Source organism: Protopterus annectens, chromosome 14.part0, assembly GCF_019279795.1.
Source record: "Protopterus annectens isolate FY-2018-M chromosome 14.part0, PAN1.0, whole genome shotgun sequence".
NCBI classification, from domain to species: domain Eukaryota; kingdom Metazoa; phylum Chordata; order Ceratodontiformes; family Protopteridae; genus Protopterus; species Protopterus annectens.
In genome coordinates this window covers 881,603,722-881,630,678 of record NC_056748.1, presented here as the reverse complement: position 1 = coordinate 881,630,678, position 26,957 = coordinate 881,603,722, and the positions used below count along the sequence as shown (strand labels likewise).

At 36.3% G+C, this 26,957-nt stretch overlaps 1 protein-coding gene across 1 annotated transcript in view; it reads left to right on the top strand.

Moving 5' to 3' along the window:
* Positions 1-23,632, top strand: part of LGI1 (leucine rich glioma inactivated 1) — a 412,750-nt gene extending 389,118 nt beyond the window's left edge. The window contains exons 7-8 of the mRNA XM_044056664.1: positions 21,881-22,045; positions 22,127-23,632. Of these exons, the coding sequence (XP_043912599.1) occupies positions 21,881-22,045; positions 22,127-22,944 (983 nt within the window). The 3' untranslated portion in view covers positions 22,945-23,632. The remainder of the gene's footprint in view (positions 1-21,880; positions 22,046-22,126) is intronic.
* The last annotated feature ends 3,325 nt before the right edge of the window (positions 23,633-26,957 follow it).

Below are 26,957 nucleotides of genomic sequence, written 5' to 3'. Positions count from 1 at the left end.
GCATCTTCGTTGTTTGCTATTTTCTAAAGGCATTTGGTACCACCAGCTCTTCAGCCACAGGCTTGCACTGCTCAAACTCATGCCACAATGTTACAATTCACAACGGGTGTGTTACTTTGATCCAGGTCATACCAATGCAGGTAAGCACTACACATTGTGTGCGACTGCTGTGCCATCACTAAACACAGTTCAAAAATCACATTGCTGTATACGATTTTATGCCATCTACGAAAGGGAAAATGTTGCACCTCTGTGGTTCCCTGATGAAACTCCATATCATGTGCTAGTAAAATAACTTTCTAATATTGCATCATAATGATGTTGTGGCACTTAGACCACTATGAGTTACTGAACAAAGCAAAAAAAAAAAAAAGAAAACCACCAAATGGCCATTGTGTACATTACTATGGGAAACAAATGCAACAGGAATCATGTCTGTTGTTTGTGTTCTTTGTACTAGTGAGCAGTGTGTGTGTGTGTGTGTGTGTGTGTGTGTGTGTGTGTATGTGTGTGTGTGTCTCAAGATATATCTATATCTATATTTATATATATATATATATATATATACACACACACACACACACACACACACACACACACATATACACACACACACACACACACACACACACACATATATGTATTGAAAGAGAGACAGAGATAATACAGTTTTATGAGGTTGCTGTATGAAGTATTTATTTATTGTGGCTAAGATTGACTGCTGCATTGTCAAACTACTTTGGTCAACAATGGAGATGATCAGTTAGTTTTACTATAAATGATAATCCCTGAGGAAGGGGAATGTTCCCCTTTCATGGGGACTGTGCAGTCTCAGAGTTAGTATATATAATTAGTGGGAGGTGTGGAGAGCATAACAAGGTGTTCACCAGTTCAGGTGGTAGAAGAACAGTGTGTTAATGACTACTATACAAAGGTTAATGGCTCTGCCAGGTGCAATGTTTTTCATACTGTGTAAGGCAACTGCATGGAGTGCAACACTATGGTCAGTGGATGATGCATTAAGCAGCAGTGTTTATGTCTGGACCCACTCTAGAATATTCCAGTATATCCTTTGTATCTGTATTGCACATTTTGGTATATCACCAGTAATGTTTGTTATTATAGATATGTTTCCAATAAAGCAAATAACATTCACTTGTAGTTGGACCTTGCCTCTTGCAGATGGGCAACCTGATAAGGCTCCCCAACTCATTTTGAAACTACATGCACAACATAATGAATAAATTACATCTGTTAGAAGCCATGGTGGTGACTGATGTAGGCTGATATAATATATATGTTTTGACACAGTGCAGGAAATTTAGCTCAAAAATCAGTCTTAGCTGTCTCCACCTATTAAACACACTGGAGGCACAAACTTTCAGAATAATTCATCATAAGAATTTTATTTTCACTTACAAGGGCAAAAAGTAATTTTGAATGTTTCATTCTGACAGACAAACATAGCAATGTTGTCTTTAAGGAGAAAAAGAACTTTTGAGTTCCATCACAGGTTCATAGATAAGTACTGGGCTAGCTGCCCTTGCATGCAATTTGAAGCCTAGCCAGTTTCCCCTTTTGTACTCAAAATAACCTCACCCACTTGGTTATAGATTGGCCTTGCCTAATCCATGGGCAATAATTATATATATTAGCCCTAATGAGAATAACTGGGATCACACCATAGATAATTTGATGAGACACATGCATGGGGTAAAGCATTTAGGAGCTGCATTTGTCCAGTAGTCGTACATGGACAGTCCAGGGGTAAATTTTCTGTTTCTCATTCACAGATCTAAGATGCACTTGAAAATGGACAGGGATGAACTTTGTTTTATTTTGGGTAGGGAGTCTGTTCCCAAGCAGCAGTATCCTCTTCAAACTATATCTGTTCCCTCCAAACCATTCTGCTGATGTTGCAGAACAGGTATTGTGTCAGAGAATGCCTTGCATGACAGACACAGGTCATCTCTTATCAGTCTATAAGATACCAAGTATAGTAACAGGGTTTTGAGTTGGTCCATGGGGTTGGAAGACAGGCTACTTAGGGCTTGTATATTTTTATTAAAGGTATCTCTGCAGGCGTTCCAGTTGTTGCATGTGTCTGGACATATACATGTCAAAAGGGGCATTATATTCAATGCTTGACCTAATGAGGGCTGCATAAAGGGGGGCAATGCCATCCCAATATCTAGACACAATCCCTTTGTTTATAAGCTGTGCAATATAGAAGGACTTTCTTATAACAATACATATTGACCAAAAGATAGGTCATTGCCCACATAAGTTCCCAAATCCTGAACAACTGGGTCAACTCTTAGTGGTGTATTGTTAATGTGGTAGTTCCCCGGACAAGATGATTTCCCAAAAGATATAATAATATATTTTTTGGCATTTAGTTTCAGACCATGATTTTGACACATTATTTATTTGAGGCAAATCTTCCTGGAGGATAGCTAAGTAATTTGAGGATTCAGTGACTGCTCCTAGCTTACAGTCATCTGAAAACTTAGTCAGCTGGAGCTGTTTGGCATTGGCTTTTACTTCAGAAAAGTAGATGCCATACAGGAGAGGTAATACAAGAAACGGAACTGATGGAGAAACAAATGACTGATAAACACAAAGATATATCTAGCCAGAAGCACCCGCGCCCAATGAAAGCAATAATAAAGGAGCTAATTCACTGACCAAAGTGAAAATAATCTAAATAAGCCAGATGGTAAGTGAAATCACAAACAGCTTTATTCATAACACAAAAAGATTTAGCGCTTTTATATCCAACACAGAAAACTTCATCAGAATCTGATTACAACACAACCTGTCCTGTCTTTTATAGCCATCGCTCAATTTGCATTGGTTATCATGAATTGACAAAAAGTGTTTTAAAAACATAACATATCTGAAAAATATTTAGTTAAATATACATAAAAACATCCTTAAAATTGATTATTGTTTGTTTGTCTATTCAAATAAATATATATAATTACATATAATTGAATATATTTGAATATCTCTACCCATCGCACCTGTATATTAATCTGTTGTGTAACTTTGTACCCATGTCATATGTGTGTCTCAATCCAACCTAATATCATAAAATATTTGCTTTTAATTTTAATGCAGGCGCAAGGGAATTATGGTTGTTCAATCCTGGGTACACACATGCATCAAGGCGTAATTGCCATACCAACTCCCTAAATTCCAGCCTCGTTTCCCAGTCCCGATCCCTTGCATTTTGACTTTTACCACAACCCAGAATTTAAAATCAGCTCTAGTGCATCTTAATATGTCTGTATAAAGCGTTGGTGTCACTTTTCTGCGTTATCTCATACATAGGTTTGTAAATTCTTTGCTTGAGAGTTCGTTCTGTCTTCCCTATATAATATGCTCAGCAGAAGGTGCAGTATTCAATATATATCACACCTTTTGCTGAGCAATTATGATCTTCACATATCCATAGTCTATAATGTATAGCTGGCAATAGCAGTTCACTAGTATTAGCTGTAAATGGGCACTGGGGGCTCCTACCACATTTAAATGTCCCCCCAGTTACTGACTCTTTCTTCAATCTTTTAGGTTGCCTTGTTTCAAAAATTTCTTTTAGGTTCAAATTCCTCCTAAAACTAAACTTTAGTGGTTTTTCAAAGACCTTCAACTTATTTGGCACGCTTTTAAACAATTCCCAGTATTTGTTTATAATTTTGTGGATTGTTCTGGTATCCTTGTTATATGTTAACATTAAATATGTTATTCCACCTTCTGTTTTCATTTCTATATTTTTGTTCTCCCTCTTGTTCTCTGTATTTCCTTCCACTTGTGTATTCAATAGGGGTAAATATCTAATTCCCCAACCCATTAATACTTCCTTTTTAATGGTTCTAACCAAAGGGTCAGGGTATCACCTTTCCCGAAATAACTTCTCAATAAAGTCCAGCTCATTAATTAAATCTTCCTTGTTAGATGTCATCCAAGCTGCCCTTATCATCTGTCCTTTTACTATGTTTTTCTTTTGTATCAATGGATGGTTACTTTCATAGTGGAGGTAAGAGTTGAGAAACACTCTTTGTATTTTTTTTGATACTTACATACAAATAATGAACTTCTTTATCTTGAATTTTGTGTGTGAATTTCAAAAGTCTCGTGGTGTTAAGCTCATAAGGACCTTGCCAAACTATAAATATATCATCTAAAAATCTGTAATATGTTCTAATATGTTCCTTAAATACTGAGCCAAATACAAACATTTTTCCCCAGTATAACATTACTGTATTGGCAAAGATTTGTGTGCATGGTGTGCACATAGGCACACCATCAAGTTGATGGTAATATTCCCCCTGAAAATAAATTAAATTATTTTTTAATATCAGTTCCATATTCTCAAGTACTAACCTAAAGTTGTTGGCATTCAAAAAACCAAATTCCACTACCATATCTTCAAACCATTTTAGTCCCAGTTCATGTGGAATTATGAAAAATAAATCTTTTACATCTATTGTTACAAAGTAAAACTCAGTGTTAAACTCCAGTTTCCCAATTTTGGATAAAAAATCTCAGGAGTCTATCAAAATGTGTGGATACATGCCATAAAAATCCTTCAATTTGTTGTTCACATACATTGCAAATGGTTGAGTTTTGGAACCTGCTGACATTACTATTGGTCTCAAAGGAGGATTGTGGTAGTCCTTATGGACCTTGGGAATACCGAATATTTCTGGGATGTATGGTTTCTGATCCCGAAAAAATTCGAAAAGTTGTTTACTTATACAACCCTGAATTAAGTTGTCCTCCAAAAATCATATCTATCTTTCTGTATGCCATGTTCACCTCATTATGTGACACTTGTGCATACCTTCCCCGAGTTTAGTATCTCCAACATTTTGGAAGAATAATTCCAGTTCTCCATAATGACCACCCCACACCACCCCCTTTGTCCAGTTTCATAATTCTGATAGTATTGTTTTCTGTCCATTCACGTAGGACCTATTTTTCTTCTCTCATTAAATTATATGAATATCCCCTTTGTGTTTTAAACTTATTTTTGGTTTCATTAATCAATAATGTTTCAAAGTTGTTTAGTTCACAATGTATAGGTGGGTTCCAAGTACTTCTTCTTCTAGTCAATTCTACACCTGTTGATTTTGAACTAAATTCCCCACATATTAGTTCTAAATTTAATTTTCTTGTGAACAATTTAATGTCTATTATACTATCGGCTATATCACCTTTTCTTTTCAGAATAAAGGTAAAGCCTTTTTTAAATAAAATAAAATGTCCTTCAGTGATGTCAATATCTGCATAATTAAAAATGTAGAAATTATCTTTGGTGAATACAACACCTTTTCTCTGAATATAGTCACTGGTACCAACGTTATACACATCCGGGGATGCATTCTGAGGTGAAATTAACCCCTCAAATCCCTCTGGGGTTTGTTGTAATAATTCCATTACCTTGAGTATTGTGCTCCCCATCTCTATCCCTCTATGGTAGGGTAAAAATAGCTCTTCTGATTCCCCCAGGGTCTGTTGTACTATATCTGTCTCCCCTGGTGTTGTGTTCTCTGTCTCCCTGTTACCTGTGCATATGTTGGATGTGTATTGAGGTTCCTAATCCTTTCTGATCTCCATGGGGAAAACTTCCCCAAAGGGGCTCTCCCTTGTCTTACGTTCCCATCATATTCCCTAACATTAGATCCATTATTTCTACTTTCACCAGTGTTATCATGACTCGTATATCCATCCCTCACATTACAGTGCCCCCTTTCACCTTCATCCCATTTTCTAAGACCCACTGTATATGCCTTCCCTTCAGAATAATCTTTACTGTCTCTTCCTATTTTCCCTATCTTCTGTTTGTGAGGTTTGTTAATAACACTGTTGATGTCCTTAAATATTAACAAATATCTCCGTTTGTGTTTGTCAATCTTAAATAGTAAGTCTAAGTGAATTTTTCTATTTAAAGTATCAATTTCTTCTTGCACTTCAACCATTATTCTGTCATTATTCTTAATTATGGCTCTCATAACAGCAATTACCACATTAGTTTAAAATATTAACAATTTCATGAAAAAAGTCCGACCCATCTATCGTGTTATTAGGAAACCGGTTTAACCTTAGACCTTTGGGAACATCTTTCCTTTTAATACATTCATTCAAAAAATGATTGTCCATAAGTAAAGTTTTAAATTGTAACATTATTTCTTTTAATTTATTGTACATACCTCCAAATGAGGCATGTAAGTCTGTGTTCTCTTGCTGGATAGTCTCCATCCTTGGAATGGTCTTTTTCAAGCATTCCTGTAAGTCCAAGTTGATATAACTTTCCATTCCCTTGTAGTAGTGATTTACATCAGTCTGCACTGTCTGTGTAGATGTTAATGGACGATCACTACCATTGTAATTGAAATCACGCTCAACGCTCTGTTGCACAGCTAGTCTCTGATCATTTTCTTCCTGGGTTGCGGAAATCACTTCCTGTTTCCATTGGAAACATGGAATAGATGTGTCTAAGTCTGTCTCATTGTTTTTAAGCTGGACCAGCCTGGTAAGCTCTCCAATCAATGTAGTATCTCTTCTCCCTGGCTGGGATGAACCTCAGATACCTGGTGCTGCTATTCCAAACTCACAACCAGTAATCCAAGAAACTGAACTGCTGAAGAAGCAAACGACTGATAATCACAAAGATATCTCCAGCCAGAAGCACCCGGTCACAATGAAGACAATCCCAAAGGAGCTAGTTCACTGACCAAGGTGAAAATAATCTAAATAGGCCAGATGGTATGTAAAATCACAAACAGCTTTATTCACAACACAAATTGGGATTGCCTTCATTGGGACCGGGTGCTTCTGGCTGGAAATATGTTTGTGTTTATCAGTTGTTTGTTTCCCCAGCAGTTCCGTTTCTTGGATTACTGGTTGTGAGGTTGGAATGGCAGCACCAGATATCAGAGGTTCATCCCAGCCAGGGAGAAGAGGTACTACATTGATTGGAGAGCTTACTAGGCTGGTCCAGCCTGAAAACAATGAAATAGACTTAGACACACTTATAGAACTTCATCATAATAACAAGTAAAACACGAAACATACTTTTATACACCATTCCATAAAGTCAATAAAACAATTAACCTATCAAAATACATCACTAATTAACATAATAAGACTGCAAATAACTACTTCAAAACATCCTAATACAAACTATTAATTAAATATATTTATATTTTAATAAACTTTTGATGGGAATGGTCTTGTTTAATCCAGGGAAAATATCCGCATGTACAAACACTTGCCATTTAAGTTCTAGATATTCAAAAAAATTATTATATTGTTCAACAAACAAATTAAAATCAACTTTTTGAACAATCAGGAAGTACAATTTCTTAAAAAAATGCAAATGCTGTTGTGTTTAGCTAAGGCATTGCTTAAATCACTATTTTTCAAAACCCTAATGTGTTCACTAATACGAATGAGTAAATTTAAGTCCAAAATAGTACTAGCAAGGTCTGCTCTCTTTGATGGAACAAAAGTTAAACTTTTAGCCAAAATATTGGCTAAAGAAATTTCAACATCAACATCAGCATAATTAAAATTTTTAAAGTCACCTTGTGTATTAGTAACAACCCATACACATTCTCTGTTGACTTCAGGTCCAGAATGGTCCTCATGTCACCGGGACTCATCTCTGGTGATGATTGTTTGACCTCTGGGGCCACGGGTTCTGCCATTGGCCCACTTTCCTCCTCATATTGGTTTGATGTCTCCTCGAAGATGTACGAAAATCCTGGTTATTAGACTGGTTGTTAGTGGTACTAGGCATAGGCCCTGGCTGTTGACCTCTCTGCTCTGTTAAACATTCACTGCATCTAAGTTGCTGTTCTGATATGACATCATGATGGTCCTCATGGGTATTTATACTAATGTCCTCACTGACATTAGTAGCAGAAGTTCTTAGTTCATTGTTACCACCTGTATTACCCCAAATTTGTGAAGGTGCGGTTTGGGTGTAGGCTACTCGAATCTCATAATCACATTTGTCCCTTTCAGGTTTTTTTACTTTATTTTCTCTCGGTTTATTCAAATACTGATCAATGTTTTCAGATAATCTACTATATTCATATCCCCATGCTTCCAAGGTGCTGGCTTTCTTTTTTTCATGTTTGCTACAGTTTGTCTGGCCCGTGCACCTACCGTACTTGCTAGCCTGCCTCTCTTTGACTACATGTTATTTGCTAGCCGTTGGTGTTGAGAGTGCTGAAACAAGAGCCATTTTAGTGGTTCGATGTCAGTAGAGGAGGTTTCCTCACTGTTTGGTTTGCAACCTGTTCATTTCATCAATCTGCTCATTTATATGTGTGCCTTGTTTTTCATCTGGATGGTTGGATCTAACTACGGATTGTTGTATATTGGATGGGGTCTCTTGCCTTTTCTTTTTTTATCGACAGGATTTATTTTTGCAGTATTGGAAGGGGATGACTCATCTACTTTGTGAATCAGCATTTTTTTAACATTCGAGAATTCAATGTGGTTGTTGGGTCCTTTATATGTAAAAGTCTAGCTGAACTAAAATTGTGTTTGGAATACTGCTTTTGTTTTATCTACAGAGGGGGATCCATCGACTACATTTCACGGGTTAGTGTTTTTTGACTCACTTAACTTTTTTCGTTCCAATTGTGGCTTTGGCATTGCTTTTGGCCTAATTTTGTTGGTGGCCATACTTTTATTGGTCCCAGTGACATTCGCTTTTTTTGGCCGATATTTGAAGGAGCTTTTGAAATTACAACAAGGGCTGCTCTCAGATTGGGCAAGGTTTGGTGTATTTTATACATATATATGTATATATGGTCTATATGGTTGTGACCAAGTGCCAGTTACTATCCAATGGACCTACTCATGCTAACACGGATGGTATAATTGGGGGAAACTGCAAATTATGGTTTTCTAATTATTTTTGACTAACTCAGCACTAAGAGAAGTAAATTCAGGAAACCATTATAAAACTATCCCATTTTTTTATTATAGTGTCTATTTATCCATCTTATTAGTTTAGAGATTGCTTTTCAGGGGATTGTGAGCATTCCATATTATATATGAGTTTATTACACAAAGGACATGATTTCTGCACACTTCATTACAAGTGGATTACAGGCTGACACTTGGTTAATGAATATCTCATTTATCTTTAGGGCAATGTCTCTTGTGTGTTGATAGGGCATTATTAATATTGGTCATTACATATTTGATAATAGAGAAATGTGTACTTATATGTAGTTATAAGGCTCCTTTCCTGCAAATATTTTTACTATTAGGGGACAGATTAGTTAACAGTCATATTATTTTTGTCTAAGAACAGGTGTTTGTTCATCCCTCCCAGTGGTTGGTATTCATAACCACATTCAACTGGTGAATTTCACAATATAAAAAATATTCTTTTGGTTCCGGATTGCTGATTTGTCTATTCTGGGTGGATTCTTTATGTGCCCTCTTGGGCCAATCAGGGTAATTGTTTTTTTACCCTTTTTTTCCCTAAAAGCCAAATGTTATATTCATTTGTGACTCAAATGGGGTTAATATAACAGTTTATTGTATTAGATAATTAGATTTAAGTGTAAAGGGTTTATTTCCCAGCACCCTTGACATTCTGCTCAGGAGATGTCATATAGCTTCCATTTTTTGGTATTATTACATCACAGTTGACTAACAGAGTTTTCAGAGTGATTGAAGCAAATTAGCAACTTACGGTCATGGGTCTTAACAAGCTGCTTCAGGACCTTACCTTTGTGCAGATAAGGATGATATTCATGTATTTGAAATTAAACCTATGGGTGAGGGCTCAAAGGAGAACAGCCAGATCGATCCAGTTGACGGTTGTAATTTGCTATTTACACAGCCTGGCAAGAAGGTAAAAACTTTACATACCAACATTTGACACTTAAAGCTTTTCAAAGCTTATCAAAATCAAAATATCACCCCGAGGGGTTTAAGGACAAAACTACAGCCATTAGTCAGCAAGCCTGATGATATATTATTAAGGGATTGGAACCTGGCGCAGGAACAGGCGTCCATGTCCTTTGTTAACATTCTAGTGTCTTACTATGAAAGAACAATTGAGGTCAACATTTGTAATGTTCAAAAAATATGTGAGGAATTGAAAAAACATGAAGAACAATCAAACTTTAAGGACAATTTTAGCAGACTCTCAAAGGAACTGACTACCTTTGAAAATCATTTGAAAGACAAGAAGTTACATAAGTTTTCCAGAGATATGGAGGACTATGAGAGGGGTAGGCCGTTTGAGTCACAGAGAAGTGTTAGGTTTGTGGATGGAACTAAAAATACCACTCAGGTATGCAAAAAAAGACCGAGAGCCATATTGAAAAAAGGTAGACCACATACTACGACCTTGGGGGAGGAATCCTCCACTACTGACACCGAATCCACATACATTAGTGATTCCCCTGATTCCAAGAGGGGCCGGGGTCCAGAATACCCTTTAGGAGTAGGAAGCACAGGGGGTGACGTAAACATAGGGGAAAAAAACATCGAGGATCTTTTTCAATCAATAGTGAAATAAATCTTGAATGCTCAAATGTGCATAATACTTCAAAATATGTTTTATCATCTGAAGAGAAATCATTGTTGAATAAAGGTCTTGGTTTTATCCTTGGTTTTTTTTTTTTTTTTGTGGATGAAAGCATTTTTGTTTCTGATATATTATCTTTTTGTAGAAAGATTAATTTAAAATTGTTTTTCAGCCAACAGGATCAATCTCAGAGATCCACTAATTTTAGATTCCACAAATCTAATTTCAGTCCATCCATGAACAAACATGTGGCCATCTTCCAGCAAACAGTGATTAAAGATTTGCATTACCATTTAGGCTCCTTACATACCATTAGACATAATTTGACAAAGGCGGAACAAAAAGCTCTCATTGATCTTAGGGCCAACACTGATATTTCCATTCTACCAGCAGACAAGGGTTGGGCGGTGGTGTTCATAGACTCCGGTTATTACTGGGCCAAGGGAAGTAGACAACTGTCCAACCCTCAGCATTATTTGAACATGCCCACAGACCCCACTCCAAACTTTAAAAAAGAAATTGACAATTTTTTGCAGGAAGCTGTTGAGGAGGGAATTATCAGTGTTAAAACCAGACAACAACTAATGGTCAATGATCCAGGTAAACAATATCTTTACCTATTGCCCAAAATTCACAAATCTTTGAATACACCACCAGGCAGGCCTATTGTTTTGGGCATAGGCTTCATCATGGAGCCATTGTCAGCATTTTTGACAGAATATTTGAAACCACTTTTGCCATATGTGAGAGCCAGATTAAAGGATACCACCAAATTTTTACAAATTGTATCTGAGTCTCAGTTGGAACCTCAGTGGTTGATGTGTACCCTGGATGTCATATCACTCTATACCAGCATTCCACATTGGGCTGGATTAACAGCATTAGAATTCTGGCTAAATAGGACCAATATTTACAGTCCAGGTTTCAACACATTGCTCATTTGTATGGCCAAGCATGTCCTTACTAAAAACGTCTTCTCCTTTCAACATGAGTGCTACTGGCAAATTCAAGGCACAGCAAAGGGGGCATCTTTTGCCCCAATATATGCGGATTTATATATGGGATATGTGGAGGAGCACATTACATATAATGAACTACATAATCTGTATTTGCCAGAGATAGACATATGGAGATGATTTTTGGATGACTGTTGGCTTGTTTGGAAAGGAGGCAGTGAATATCTGGAGGAATTCATTGAATATCTCAATGGAAACAAATGGGGAGCTGAATTTACATCATAATAATGAGATTCACTTTTTGGATGTTCATTTACAGCGTCAACCAGATAACACACTACGAACCACAGTTTACCGAAAATTTCCACAATACAACAGTCTGCTACATGCCTCCAGTCTCCACCCCAAGCATACCATTAATAACATTCCAAAATCCCAGTTTTTATGTTTGAAGAGAATTTGCTCTTCACAGCAGGATCTTACACAATCCCATCAGGATTTAGCTAGGGGATATGGCAAACAGAATATTAACTCGGCCATGCAATGGGCCAAAAACCAATCAAGGAACACTTTATTAGAATATAAACATCAACCCAGGAAGGATAATAAGGACACCTTGAGAATGGTCACCACATTTGGTAGAAACACAGCACATCTTATTGATGTTATTGACAAACATTGGAATATTTTGAAGACCAATGAACAATTGGATGACCTTTTGGGGGACAAATGCCTATTTTCTTACAGGTGGGGCAAAACTTTGGGTTCCCATTTCTCTCATTACAGAAAAATCATGCATCAGGATGCCATCTATCATCAAACAACATTAACAGGGGAGAGATTGGTTGGTTCTTACCCATGCGGACATTGCACTTTCTGTAAACATGTTTTCAAAACAAAAACCTTTATCAGCAAAAACACTGGACAGGTGTACAACATTAACTGCTTCGCAAATTGCAGAACAGATTGGTTTATGTATTTAGCCACTTGCACTTGTCAAGCTTTCTATGTGGGCCAAACTTCTAGACAATTTAGATTTCGAATGTCAGAACATCTAGGGGATATTGGGAATGCCAGAGCCACCAATGCTCTTTATAGGCATTCACTGATTCATCATACAGCGAAATTTACTTTCACAGTCATTGACACAATATCAGGCAACAGATCTTTCAAAACAGGGTGGCATAATATATTAAACATGAAAGAAAGGAAATGGATTGTAAAATTGGGTGGTTTATTCCCACCTGGATTAAATGACAAATTGTAGTACTTTCCTTTCCTATCACAGGTTGGATACCATTGGGTATGATTTAGTACTCTGTGGTGGATACCAAGAGTACAACAGTTCTTAAAACAAAAAACAGAATATCAAAATATCAAGAAAAAGAATAAAGGGGAACAAAACAGTAATTCTATATTGATTTTATTGTGTTCTGTATTGTTTTTTTGTGCCTATTATTTGGTATCAGAAAAGTTTTGTCTTGGACAGGAAATGATGTCATGGATACCTAATTAGATTAAGTATTTATTGCAGGGTTATCACTGCTTTTTGAGATGTACCACTGATGAAAGCTATATGCTGAAACCAGTCTGGTTCTTATAATAAATCTTCATGCTTCCAAGGTGCTGACTTTCTTTTTTTCATGTTTGCTACAGTTTGTCTGGCCCGTGCACCTACCGTACTTGCTAGCCTGCCTCTCTTTGACTATATTCATATTTATACCTTAGGAAATCGACATCAGTTTTAATTAACTTATCAAGGACAGCCAAATCCCCTGCAAGTGAGTCCAACAGTCTGGAATAATGCTGGATCAGTATTTCTATAAAGTCACAGCCTTGTTTATCAAACAATTTCAACAGCTAAAAATAAAAGGGAAGTTAGGCTCAAGGCCGTTAGGAAAACACCACTGTCTCAATCCTTTAGGGATTTGCTGCCTCTGTAAACATTCTTTTAAATAAATGACTTTCAGCTGTAATTTCTTATATTTAATTAACATATAGTCAAACAGTTTCAAATTCTTATTAATATCACTTCCATTGGCCGATGCTCCTAAATTTAAATCATTAGAACTTCTCATACCTTCTGGATGCTTGTTCAGCTACTCCTGTAATACTGGAACACCAATAAGCCCTATGAAAGACTGCAATAGTGTGGAAGAGTTACTCGGTCCACTAGTGCCTTCATTAATACCATTGGCAACGTTCGGGTGAATGTCTGATTGCACATGATTCATTTGGGACACTTGAGAGGCAGTAGAACAAAAACACTGATTTCCATTGTCCACAAAAGTATCCTGCCTCATATTCCATGAATTAACAACAGTTCCTGAAGCTTGTAAAAAGGAAGGAGAAATTCTGCATGATAAATCATCCACCCGTTGGGACAACTGCTGGACAAGTAAAGTAAGATTGCCGACTGCTGTATTTAAACCTGGCTTTCTTGTGAAAATAGCAAAGGAGTGCCTTGTTCTATCCCTGCTGCCAACTCCATGACAAACTGACGAAAAGCCAAAAAAAAAAAAAAAACCCCACAAAAACTCAACATCAACATCAGCATCAGCATAATTAAAAATTTTAAAGTCACATTATGTATTAGTAACAACCCGTACACATTCTCTGCTGACTTCAAGTCCAGAATGGTCACTCATGTCGCCTAGACTCATCTCCTGAACTCATTTCACAGTCCGTAATACCAATTAGGAGATCAAGGGTAGGTTTAACTGTAACTCTAAAGGCGTTGTTTATCTGGCTAAGTGCTTGTTCTGTGAAAGCTTTTATACAGGTAAAACAGAATGCAGATTTAGAGAAAGACTATATGAGCATATTTATAGTATTACTAAATTGCATGTTCATAATGCCCTAACCAGACATATTATGACCTTCCCAGAACATCATTTTAAATTCAAAGTAATTGAGCAAGTTTTATTTGATGAAAGACGGGGTTCCTTGGACTCTTAAACTGGAATGCTGTGAACTTAAGTGGCAAGTTCGATTAAATGTGTATTGCTTATCTGGATTATATGAAACATGCTCAATACAGTGCTTATTAAAACTGAAGGCACTGGATAGGTAATATTTTTGGTTTTAAGTGTTTATATGTGATGTTTTTTTATAGTTGTATTTCAGTTCATTGTATTTTCTGTTCTATCATAATATATGGTAGCCGGGTACTTTTACGAATGGACTGTTTATTTAGTTGTAGTTCAGTCTTTGAACCACAAGATGGTGTTGTTTCTAAAGATTTGTTTCAGTGATGTAATTTCCTTTTGGGTCACATGATTTAATGGAGGTTATTTAAACTGTATTCTTTGCTTTGCTCTTGTCTGAATAAGTTTGTTTTAATAAATACGGACAAAAGTGCTTACATTTAAAATTTAGTGTCTGATTCTTGATTTACCCTTCCTCTTCTTCCTAGTACTTGTATTTCTAGTTTTTTTTTTTTGTTTTTTTTTTTGACTTATTAGAAATAGTTGGGAAGTTTCCCAGTGCCCTTGTCAAATTTCTCCTAGTCAGGATGACCACCACCTTGGTTCTTCACTGAAAAGAGTTCATTGGCTTAGTGAGACTAGCCAACAAAATATAAATACATTGTAAATAAAAATTATATTTTGGACTGTGCTTGTGCAGACACACACACACACACACACACACACACACTAGCAAAATATGTTGAATGCATGAAATAGTTTATAATGTCAAATTCTGTGAAACCTCATATGTGTTTTTTTAGTACTCAGATGGGTCAGTTTCAGTAAATTTCAGATATCTTTCCAGAAAATGGAATATTAGTATTTCTGAGAAATGTTTATTGAGCATTCCATTCAATTTTCTGCTGCCAAATCAGTGGATTATTTTCATATATCAAGCATGTAGTAGGTGTTAATATTACTTCCGAGAGTAGAACAAAGCTTAATGTTTTCCTAGCTGCTTCAGACCTATTGAATATATACTCAGAACTTCACTTTACAGGGCCACTGTGGTCAATTCTGTTGCAGTCTTACATTTTGATCTACAAATCTAAAACAAATTTCAGCTGTTCTGATACTTGTCTTTCAAGATTTTAAAAAATATATATAACCTGCAATTGATTTAAATTTCAGGCTATCCAGAAGCTGATGCTATCTGGGGGATTAGCTAATAGTGATATGTTCTTATGATAATGGATAGTGCAGTCTAGCTGTAAGTGTCCAATAATTCTCAACATGCATGTGGGATGTCCAGCAGTGGCCTTAGGTCAACTGGCACCCTAGGCAAAAGGGCTCCATGGCTCTGCCCACCACATTACCCAGTGCCCCTATCCTGGTCTACCTACACCAAATAAATACTGAAAAAGCGCCCCTCCTAGAGCGGAGTGCTAGGCGGCTGCCTAGTAGGCCTATGCCTAAGTCACATGATTAGGTCTTGCTCACCAGTTGCTGCTATGATAATAAAGCATGTGGTTTTGTACTTACTGGATTCTGGATGTTTGCAGACATGTAATGCTGGAAAGTGAAACTTCTGTCAAGTGGGATTGTTGCTTCTAACACAACTTCTGTACCTTGCTAAGACGTTAGCTAACTTTTTTGTTTTAAAGACTTTTTTAAACACCTTTATTAAATTATCACTTGTAACATCTCCTTTCAATCTATCTCCATGCCAAAATTGAGAGAACTGGTAAATAAATCCTAGAAAACACTGCAATCCACTAGACCACTATAATAAACATACCATACACATGAGCATACCATGGGCTTGTTATGCTAAATTCTGATAAGTAAGCAAGAAACCTTCATTAAAAAGGTGTCACTGCGCATGGAAACCAAAATAAGCAGAAGTTTAAAACAATGATTTCACAGTGGAGAAAAAGGCACAGTTCACCAAACAAAGCCAGAATGATCATCCAGATGACAAGCCACTTTTCTTTTCATTAAAGTAAAAAAATGTTGGACACTTTGATGTTCTAGAATCATCTTTCATGAACAGTTAGTCAGTCATTATGTCATTTATCTATCACTCATTCCACTAACATTACTAGTACTCCAAGGTACTTTGATAAAAAGTTAAAAGCAATGGTTGCAGACATTCAATTTTTACGGTGTTCCTTCTGACACTGATGAAAAACCTCTAGTTGCGAAAGTTTTAATTTTTCTTGTTGGGAGACAATGCAGTCTTTCTAAGAATAGCAATTTACTGTAGTTAAAGACAAATTCAGAACTACTGTGAATCTTAAAACGAACTTGCAGTTTTATTTATTTCTTTTTCTCAAAAACTCATGATCCCATGGAGTCAGTTAATTTATAACTAAATGAGCTAAGCCACATAGCTAAAGACTGACTGAGTTTAGTGATTCATGTAATTGTCTGCTAAGTAATAGAATTGTCTATATCATTAAAAGTGATAAAATAAGTACCACTATCAAGAGTCTCAATTAACGCTGGATAAAGCTGTGAATGTGTACAGGGCACAGTTAGCACTTTCCTCTAATACAACTACAGACTTCATATTAAATAAAAATGTTAATTGTGGTAGTTTTCTCTGATATAAAGCCAGTCCACTGATTTATATACAGTCCTTTTATTTATTATTGTTAGTATAAACTGCTTAAGACTGACAACAGTGTTTTTGGTTTCTTCAATATGTGTAGAGAAGCAGAAATAATTAATATTCTGATGAAAAGGCGTATTGAGAATTTGAATATGTGTAAATTTCATAAAAACTATTTAAAAATCCATTAGTGTTAGTCAGTATGATACTGCTGGTAATAAACACAGGATGAGAAATGTTTCATTCAATGTGGCAGCAAAGAAATATGAGACTAATGTCATAGTTAAAATATCCCAGCAGTCATCATTTTATTCACAATGTGGCTGCAATATGGTAAGAAGACATATGCACGCAGGGGTGCAGCTCAGGTATTTTTTGTGAGTTTGGCACCAAAATGTGCAATTGATTGTATAGTGGTACACCCCCTCCTTGTTTATCATATTGCAGTACTGCATTGTTTTTTTTTTAAGTATCTCCATCGTAAAACTAAGTTTAAGCACTCACTATTTTGAATTGTTTTAATATTTGTTTGCTCTAAACATGAATCTCTGATTGCCAATGTAATTACTGAATGATAGAAAACTTTACTGGATAGTAATACATAGTAATGTTGCTCTGTGTTGACACTAAAAGTCAGAACTTACAGCTGTGCAATTTGTATATGCTTTGTACATTGATAATTCCATTTTAAATATTTTAAGCAGCTGATATCTAAACTAAAGGCTTTTTTCTAAATAACACCTGCCTTGCACATGTAAAGCTGCCAAACACAGGTGAATTTTTCAGAAAAGAAAACCCTACTGCATGTATTTTAAGAACTTATTACCCTACATGGTGCTCTTGAAATGCAAGGTTATTTGATCTGTTGTTTGTGTACTATAATATATATACTCATACTGATATTAACTTTTTAGATGTCTCTGTTCATATGAATGAGCTAGAGGATTTTAGTACTAGGATGTTTAGGAAGCCTTGTAAGAGAAACAATATTTTATATAAATCAAGCATGCATACATGTCCAGAAATGTATTGAAAGGACAATTTCTCAGGACTATGCAGCTGCTCAATGATGATAGCACAGCTGAGAGAGCACTGGGTGGGACAGCTACAGATTTTATTAATAGGGGTTGCTCTGAAGTTGATACTTGTAACACTGTTGAGCATGTACGCTCTTTAAAAAGCATTAGTGCTCACCTTTTTGTGCTAATCATGTAACAACTCCTGCTTCAGACTCTAATAGTGATGTTAAATCTTGCTTGGTTCTTCCCTTTTCTAGTAATATTAGTGCTGTCTGTGACATTGTTAGAAAACACTTGCCCGTACTTATGGCTGATGAAGACATGGCTAATGTATTAAGTCCCATCCCCCATCTTTTAAGAACAATCTCTCTCTTAAACGGCAGTTATGCTGTAGGGAACATCAGATGAAACACTTTCCCATCTCTCTAAGAATGGCGATATCTCCCTGTCAGACTTGCTCAGCTTGTAGTTTTATTTTGAGCTCCACTTGTATTATAATTACTGCTACAGATTTTAAAGCTGATTTAGATTTCTATTTTGACCGTAAGACAAAAAATGTCATTTACCATGCATGCTGTTTAACCTATGAGTGCTATTATATTGGTAAGATGAACCAGACTTTGAGGGAAAGAATATTAGAACACATTGGTGATATATATATATATATATATATATATATATATATATATATATATATATATATATATATATATAAGGAATGCTAAACTCACCAACAACTTGGTGAAACATGCCTTAGAATGTGGCCTTGATCATATGTTCAGGTTTGCTTGCAGTTTTGGAGATGATTAGTGAAAATCATAGCAGGGGGGTGTGATATTGTTAGTAGAATGGAATGTAGTGAACTGAAGTAGATCGTTACTTTAAAAGTGGATAGACAACCAGGTTTAAATGGGCATGTATCCCTTTAACTAATCCTCAAGAGCAGAGGTTTAACTCATTGAAATATTTGGTCAGTTTCTTTACTATTACGCTGTTTCTTGTGAATTGTTGCATCACATGATTTGATTCTTTGCTTTGATTGGTTTCTGGATCATTTTAATGAATGTAATGTTTTAGGGTTATTTCATGGTCTGATTAAGTAGCTACATGCTATGCAAGTGCTTACCTTTGTTTTGTATTGATTTATTTGGTTATTATTTATATTTGTTCTTTTATTCCTGAGCTGTGGTGGTCGTCTCCCAATTTAACACCAATACGTTTTACCTTATTCTACCATTACAGGGGATACAAGATTAGGGATGTACCCTATCTTCTTTCACAATCATTCAAGTGGCGGCTAAATGAAGGTCTCTCCTTAAGTACAGACCCTTCCCTCTGCATTGCATGGTTGATAGTGATAGTTTGCATCTCTGTGAGGTGCAGGTCTTGGCTTCATTTAACTGAAGCTGATTGAATGTGGTGTTCTAAAGCATACCCAAGATACCAACTCTGGGTAGAAAACCGTTTTCATCTTTTACTGTTGTGTAAGTTCTTTACTTTCTTATCAAGTTCCAACTGACAATAAATTTTCTGCTATGGTTTGGGCTTATTGTCTGGTAGAGCACTTTGGTGCATAAATTGGACTGTGTTACTTTACATAAAGTTTGTATGTGTGCCTGTCTACTACTGTTCCTGAACATTTCTCTTCCTTCTGTATGTTACATAAAATTTGTATGTGTGCTTGTCTATTACTGTTCCTGCACATTTCTCTTCCCTTCGTACGTCACATAAAGTTTGTATGTGTGCCTGTCTACTACTGTTCCTGAACATTTCTCTTCCCTCTGTACAATACATAAAGTTTGTATTTGTGCCTGTCTACTACTTTTCCTGAACATTTCTCTTCCCTCTGTACATTACATAAAATTTGTATGTGTGTCTGTCTACTACTGTTCCTGAACATTTCTCTTCCCTCTCTATGTTGCATAAAGTTTGTATGTGTGCCTGTCTATTAGTGTTCCTGAACATTTCTCTTCTCCTCTGCATCTTCTTCTAAACTGACGTTCTCGTATGCTCTCACCCATCTTAATTCACACATTGCCTGTTGATTATACTGCCTCTGCCGTGTATACTGTCAACATTGTAACATTTTTAGTTTCTTTCCTTAGCAGCTTTAAAGGTCACTGATTGTTATTGCTCTAACCTGGTGCTGGCCGCACTCCATTTTGCTTCACTGCACTCAGCTTTGCTCTCCTGTGCTTCACTTTGCTTCTCTATCATAGCCCCCATCTTCACCCACTCTTCCATTTCTTTCATCCCCAAATGTCTCTGTCCCCTCAACCCTTCCCTACATCCATAGGATGTTCCACACAGCCACACTATTTCCCACACTCTACCTTCATTAGCTCTCTTCCTTTACACTTCATTTCTCAGTATAACATTCCTCATGTACCTGTTTGCCTTATGGTCTGTTAAATAACTCTATCAAGATTCTGCACCCTATAATATTACTACTACAGTGCTTTATCAAAGATTCTCTAATATTCTATCTCAAAGAGTACCATGCCATTCCTCAAAGTTACACCATAACCCTGGTCATGCTTTCCTTTCTTTGTCTTCCTTCATATAAAGGTTATTTACCAAACTCTCTTACCTTCTCCACAGCCCTTACCTTATAAAGGTCTATCACTATAACTATTCCCACTGGTGGAACAATTACATGCAGTCAACCACCCCTGTCAATAAAAGATTCTTACATGTCACCACAAACCTTCCTGGTTATTTATTTAAAAAGCTATTTCATCTTATAATTACTCTGATAGCTCTGATTTTACTACAGTCAGATGATATTATTGTTAATCAAAGCTCCACAATGTCTTCAACCCCATTCCACCATAAAAAGCCTTACTGTTAGGTATCTGAATATTAGCAGATCAACAAAAATTGGGCCCAAGTAGAGGTCTGGGCTATTCAACATCCATCTAAGTCATTAGCTATTACTGAGCGATGGTTAAAAGATACTTCACACATACCCTCATACTTTTCCGCCAAAGGATGCTATCTCTCCAACTGGCTCACAGCACAAATGCTACTCTGAGATAACGTAGAAATACACTGCATACCTCCCCATCCTCATTAGCCATAAAAACAATTGCTTATCAAACCAGTTTATGCAATCTTTTAGTACTTAGTGACCTAAACTTCAACTGGTTACATCCAGACAAACCACAGCTACAGAGACATTCCACACTACCTTAAATTATCCTCAATTACTTACTGGTAGCACAAAAAACACCACCTCTCACAGCTGCACACTTCTTCACATTCGTCTTACCAATATGTCAGATAATGATATACAATATCACATACTGCCTCGCTCGCTTAGTGACCACTGATATATCTGTTCTTCCTGGTCATTCAAATACAAGAGCATTCCTCCCCAGCTTATTCAATTCAGAACTTTCACTGACAGCTCTGCATACATACTTTGTGTGGAGCTTAGTAGTTTAGACTGGACTGGCTTCTATAACAGCAACAATCCCATTTCTGCTCTTTCAGTCTTTTGCAACTTGGAAGAGTACCAGCAGAATTAAAACTCTGAACTATCAGTTACTACTTTTGTTTTAAAGACATTTCCAGATGTTACTGTGCTTAGAGTAGCCTTCTAGAAAATGTCTGAGATTGCATGACTTCAGGATTTGAGGAAGATAGAGCTCAGAAAGTCTTCTACTGAAATTTTAATTATTGCAATAACAAAAATGATGATATAATAATAATAGCCTTTTATTGAAAGCATGATAATAATCCCATATTTTTTATTTGACTGATAAAACATCACAGAATCTGCTAAACTGTTTGTTTTTCCCTTACAGAATTTGTTGTCTATCAATCCCTCCCATTTCAATCAATTTCAGTGGAATCTTTCTCATATATGAATGATGAATATATAAGTATTGCTCAACCATTCACTGGAAAATGCAGCTTCCTGGAATGGGATCATGTGGAAATGGTTTTCAGGAATTATGACAACATTACAGGTATGGGGGATATGTTTGTGCATTTTTAATAATATTTTCACTAAGTTATGGTACTAACAGTCACGTGTATTTCATTTGTAGGCTCTTCAACTGTTGTCTGCAAGCCAATTGTTATTGATAACCAGCTTTATGTTGTAGTTGCTCAGCTCTTTGGAGGATCTCATATTTATAAGAGAGATAACTTTGCTAATAAATTTATCAAAATCCAGGACATCGAGACTCTCAAAATTCGAAAACCAAATGATATAGAAACATTCAGAATTGATGGTGACTGGTATTTTGTCATTGCGGACAGTTCAAAAGCTGGATTAACAACTATCTACAAATGGAATGGAATTGGATTTTACTCCCATCAAGTGCTTCATGAGTGGTACAGAGACACCGATATAGAATATTTTGAAATAGGAAGCAAACCTCATCTGATTCTCTCCAGCAGTTCTCAGCGACCCGTAATATATCAGTGGAACAAAGCTGATAAGAAGTTTACAATGCGTACAGATATTCCAGAAATGGATGATGTATATGCAGCCAAACACTTTTTTGTCAAAGAGGATGTTTATATTTGTTTAACTAGGTTTATTGGTGACTCTAAAGTAATGAAATGGCAAGGCTCCATGTTTGCTGAAGTGCAAAGAATGCCATCACGAGGTTCAATGGTGTTTCAGCCCCTTCGAATAAACAGATGGCAATATGCAATTCTTGGAAGTGACTACTCTTTCACTCAAATTTATCGCTGGGATGGGGAGAAAGCAAAATTTGCAAAATTTCAGGAAATGAACATCCAAGCACCAAGGGCATTTACACTATTTTCTATTGATAAATATGACTTCCTGTTTGCTTCAAGCTTTAAAGGAACTACACAGATTTATAAACATGTCATCATTGACTTAAGTGCGTGACAAAGAAAAGCAGCAAATGTTAATCGTTATCAGATAACACAAAAGGACATGGTAAACAATGAATTTTTATGCATGATAATTCATTTTTAATATACTTCCGGGTAAATGCCTTCAAAATTAACATTGCTAGTAATTTCACTACTATAGTCTTCAATTAGAAATTCTGTCATTTAGTGGTTTTGGAGATTATTTTTTCTAAAGAGGAATTAATTAATAATTTGCATCTATAGGATGTAAATATTCCCACAGACATAGCTATTACTACCACGGGAAGCTACTAAAATGTCTTTGCATTTATTTATTCACTGTTTAAAGAAAAAAAAAACCTGCCAAATAAAATGTTTACATTTTTCTGTCTTTCAAATTGCAAGTACAGTTATTTATAGAAAAAATTTTTGTAAATACTTAATGAGGACCATGCAAACATACATCTGTGTATATAATCATTTGTTTAATTAATATTTTTTGCAGTGCTAATTTCTCTTTTCATGCGCCAGTCTAAATCATGAATGTAAAATTAACTTATATTTGTTACTTGTTTATATGGACTGTAACATGTATGTTTCATAAAAATGAAATTTCAAATGGAGCAAAGAAGTTATGTTAACAGATTTTCTGTACATGATTGCTAGAGCAAACTCATATTTCATGTTACAAAATAAAATAAACATATAAATATATGAATTTAGACACTGCTGTGGAAGCTGATGCTAAAATATTTATGCAACTGATATTTCTTGCATGGAAGTGCTGACATAGTTCCATCTAAAATGCCCTTGACAGTAATTGCAGACTGTAAAATCAGTTAATGGCATGGCTGTTTTATAGAAATAACATGATCAAACAGTAAATTTTTTATACATCCAGGAGATTTGTTTCCTTGCTATGGTTAAAAATGATTGTAAGCATCACTATGATCCTGATTGAATTATCAACGTTCTTCTTCTTTTGACTTTTTCCCAGTTAGGGGCTGCCACAGCAGATCACCTCCCCACTCATGATTGGCAGTGGAGTTTTTACGATGTTGAGTTGCCAGCCCGGAGCCCAACCTTCCACAGAAGGCACACACATGCATGCACTCACGCCTAGGGCCAATTTAGAGTGTCCAGTTCACCTACAGCATGTCTTTGGGATGTGAGAGGAAACCGGAGCACCCAGAGGAAACCCATGTGACCACAGGGAGGACATGCAGACTCCGCACAGAACCAGAAAACCTCTTGCTGTGAGGCGGCAACGCTAACCGCTGCACCACCACAGCTGCCCTGTTGAATTATCAACACTAGTTCATGTTAAAGAAAGATGTTCTGCATTAGAAAATAATATTTAATTACAGATACTTGTGTATGCAGATATATTTTAAATGCATTCATTTTATTTGTAATCAATTAAAGTTAGCAGTATGCTGCATTTCCCAAAAATTCCTGTGAGGAAAAGCAGAAAAAAAGAAGACAGACAAAAAGGCTGTGAGATTGCATGCCAAGCAGAGTATAGTAGAGTGCTGTGCATTTACCAGCCCTAAAATATGAGGGTGAGGTTACATAAATTCATAGGTACGTACTAGGCAATCAGCATGGAACCCATTACAAGCGTAATGCAGGATAACCTATAGCAGAATTTTAGGCCCCCTCTCCAATTGTCTTGGTTTACCTTGAAGGTGGCAAGGGTGCTACTTTTGTTTTAAAGGCAGGGATTACATTGGGATATCAGTTTAATGTGTCTTACGTATCTGTTGATGAAGTTTCAGCTTATTTAACCTAGGATTTGTGGAACCATTTGTTCTCTGAATAAACAGAAGCTCAGAGTTGGATCTTTCAGGGACTGAAAAGCTACAGAGTGAGATATAAAAAACTAAGTTTGGAGAGAAAACTGTCAGTAAGTCCTGAGAACTACGATGTTTGAGATCACTAATCTTTTTAGTTAGGCACATGAAATGAAAGCATATGCTTAAATGTTTAGTAAAGAGCTAGGCTGGGAATTGCATGCAAAGCAACTTATGCCAGCATGGTCTGCTGGTGATAGGGCGAAGTAGGTTGATAATATCAGGAAATGCAGAAACAAATAATATAATGTAAGATAAAGAGTGCTTGGTCTATCTGGAAAGACAATGTTCCTACTTATTGGATTAACTGTAGCTGCAGATTTTCTTTGATCAATGTGTTATTTTTAGCACCCCCTCATTACAGCTGTTTTATATTTGTTCCATACACCATGCACCTTCTAGTTCTTTGATTTTTTTTGTACTATAATGCTTCTTCAGCAAGTTGCACGTGTATGTCTCTCTCACTCTCTCTCTCTCTCTATATATATATATATATATATGTGTGTGTGTGTGGATATGTATATATGTATGTTATGTACGAATGCATCTGTCTGGCTCTCTATATCTATCTGTCTATATATCGAGCTAGCTAGCTACTTATCTATCTTTCCATATTTCTATTTATTTATCTCAGAAGTAAGCAGACTGTACCTGCTATTCCCTTTTCAGTCATTACCTACATATAAAGAATATAGATAACTTGTAGTTGCACAGACCTCATATAATAAAATGAGGGATACAGAGGTTGTATAAATTATTTACATGCTAACTGTATATGCTAACTATAATCAGTCACATGAACAAGGATGATCTAACTGCAGACTGATTAACAGAGACAAGCGACTTGGGTGCTACTGAAATCAAATGGTAGTGCATGGAGTATGGTGATTACCCTCTGATAATGTGAAAAATACAAACTAGTTAAGTATTTCTATAGTGCGCGACCTGGTCTCATCTCTGCTTCACTTGTTAAGACTGAGTATCTGCCAGGCACTTAAGTCTGCCAGTACAGTACAGCAAACGACAGTGACATAATTCAGATCAGATTTCTTTCTGCCTGCTGCCTGTGTCAGTACTGTGACCTTGACTTTCCTTAGCATAACACAGCATGTTACACTGTCTGTCTAACACAGCTCGCTAAGTGCTTTATGGCTTTAAAAGCCAGAAAAACATTTTTTTATAACTAGTAGTAAATTCACAGGTAACGCTCCATGCACTATAAAGAATTATGATCAGGCCTCCAATCATAAACCTTTATTATGTGTTCTCTACATGGTTGCCAAGATTTACCTAGAGAGTGAATTTCTTGTCATCCAGGTCTCAAACACATAATAAGCCATTTATGATTCGAGACCCAATATTATGTTCTAACTGTGTTAAATGCACATCTGTTATCCTTGTATAAATGTGATCATATCTATTCAGGAGGGCCTTATTCATAGCGACATTATTTGTTTAATGTGCAGAGATTGCATATTTCTAACTGTGGGCCTAAAGATGGAGAACTATTGTGCTATAGCCACTGGGGGTGCTAAGTGATGAAGGAGGACTGCAGGGCATGGTCTCAACCTTGTACTCCATCACAGGGAAATGCAGATGTAGAAATGAAGCACTTAAACATCAAGGAGCACTTTAGCAGAACATATCTGTGAGTGATGGAGAGCCATTTGGCCTTTTCTGAGGAAAGACAGTGGTGCTACCTGTTTGAGGACTCACAAATAAAACATAATTTTTTGATTAATTGCCATTCACATTATCTACTACTCTTCCTGTGAAGTAGGGTTTCCAACACTTTTGTCCCAAACTAGCCACCTTGTAACAGCAGGTTGTGTTGTGTGCCTGCTGTTTTTATGCATCTTTTTTGAAACATGGTGGCCATCAGGACTCCACAAGTACGCTTGAGGTGTTTGCACTATTCTGTCCTGCTCCACCATGTTCTTTTTAATAATATAAAGTTAAGCTCTTTTAGACTCTGTTTGTATGGTTTCCTCTGTAGACTATCACATTTTGACCTAATTAAAGCTGTCTGTACACTTAGAAAGATGATATCTCCAGAACTATTAATAATACTTCAGGTAAGTTCCAAACAATGATCTGTACAGAGAGGATAATGATTTTTTTCACTAATACAAATTATGTGCCTTCATATACATTCCAGTATTTTGACATTTTTGCATTTTACTGTCTCCCATTG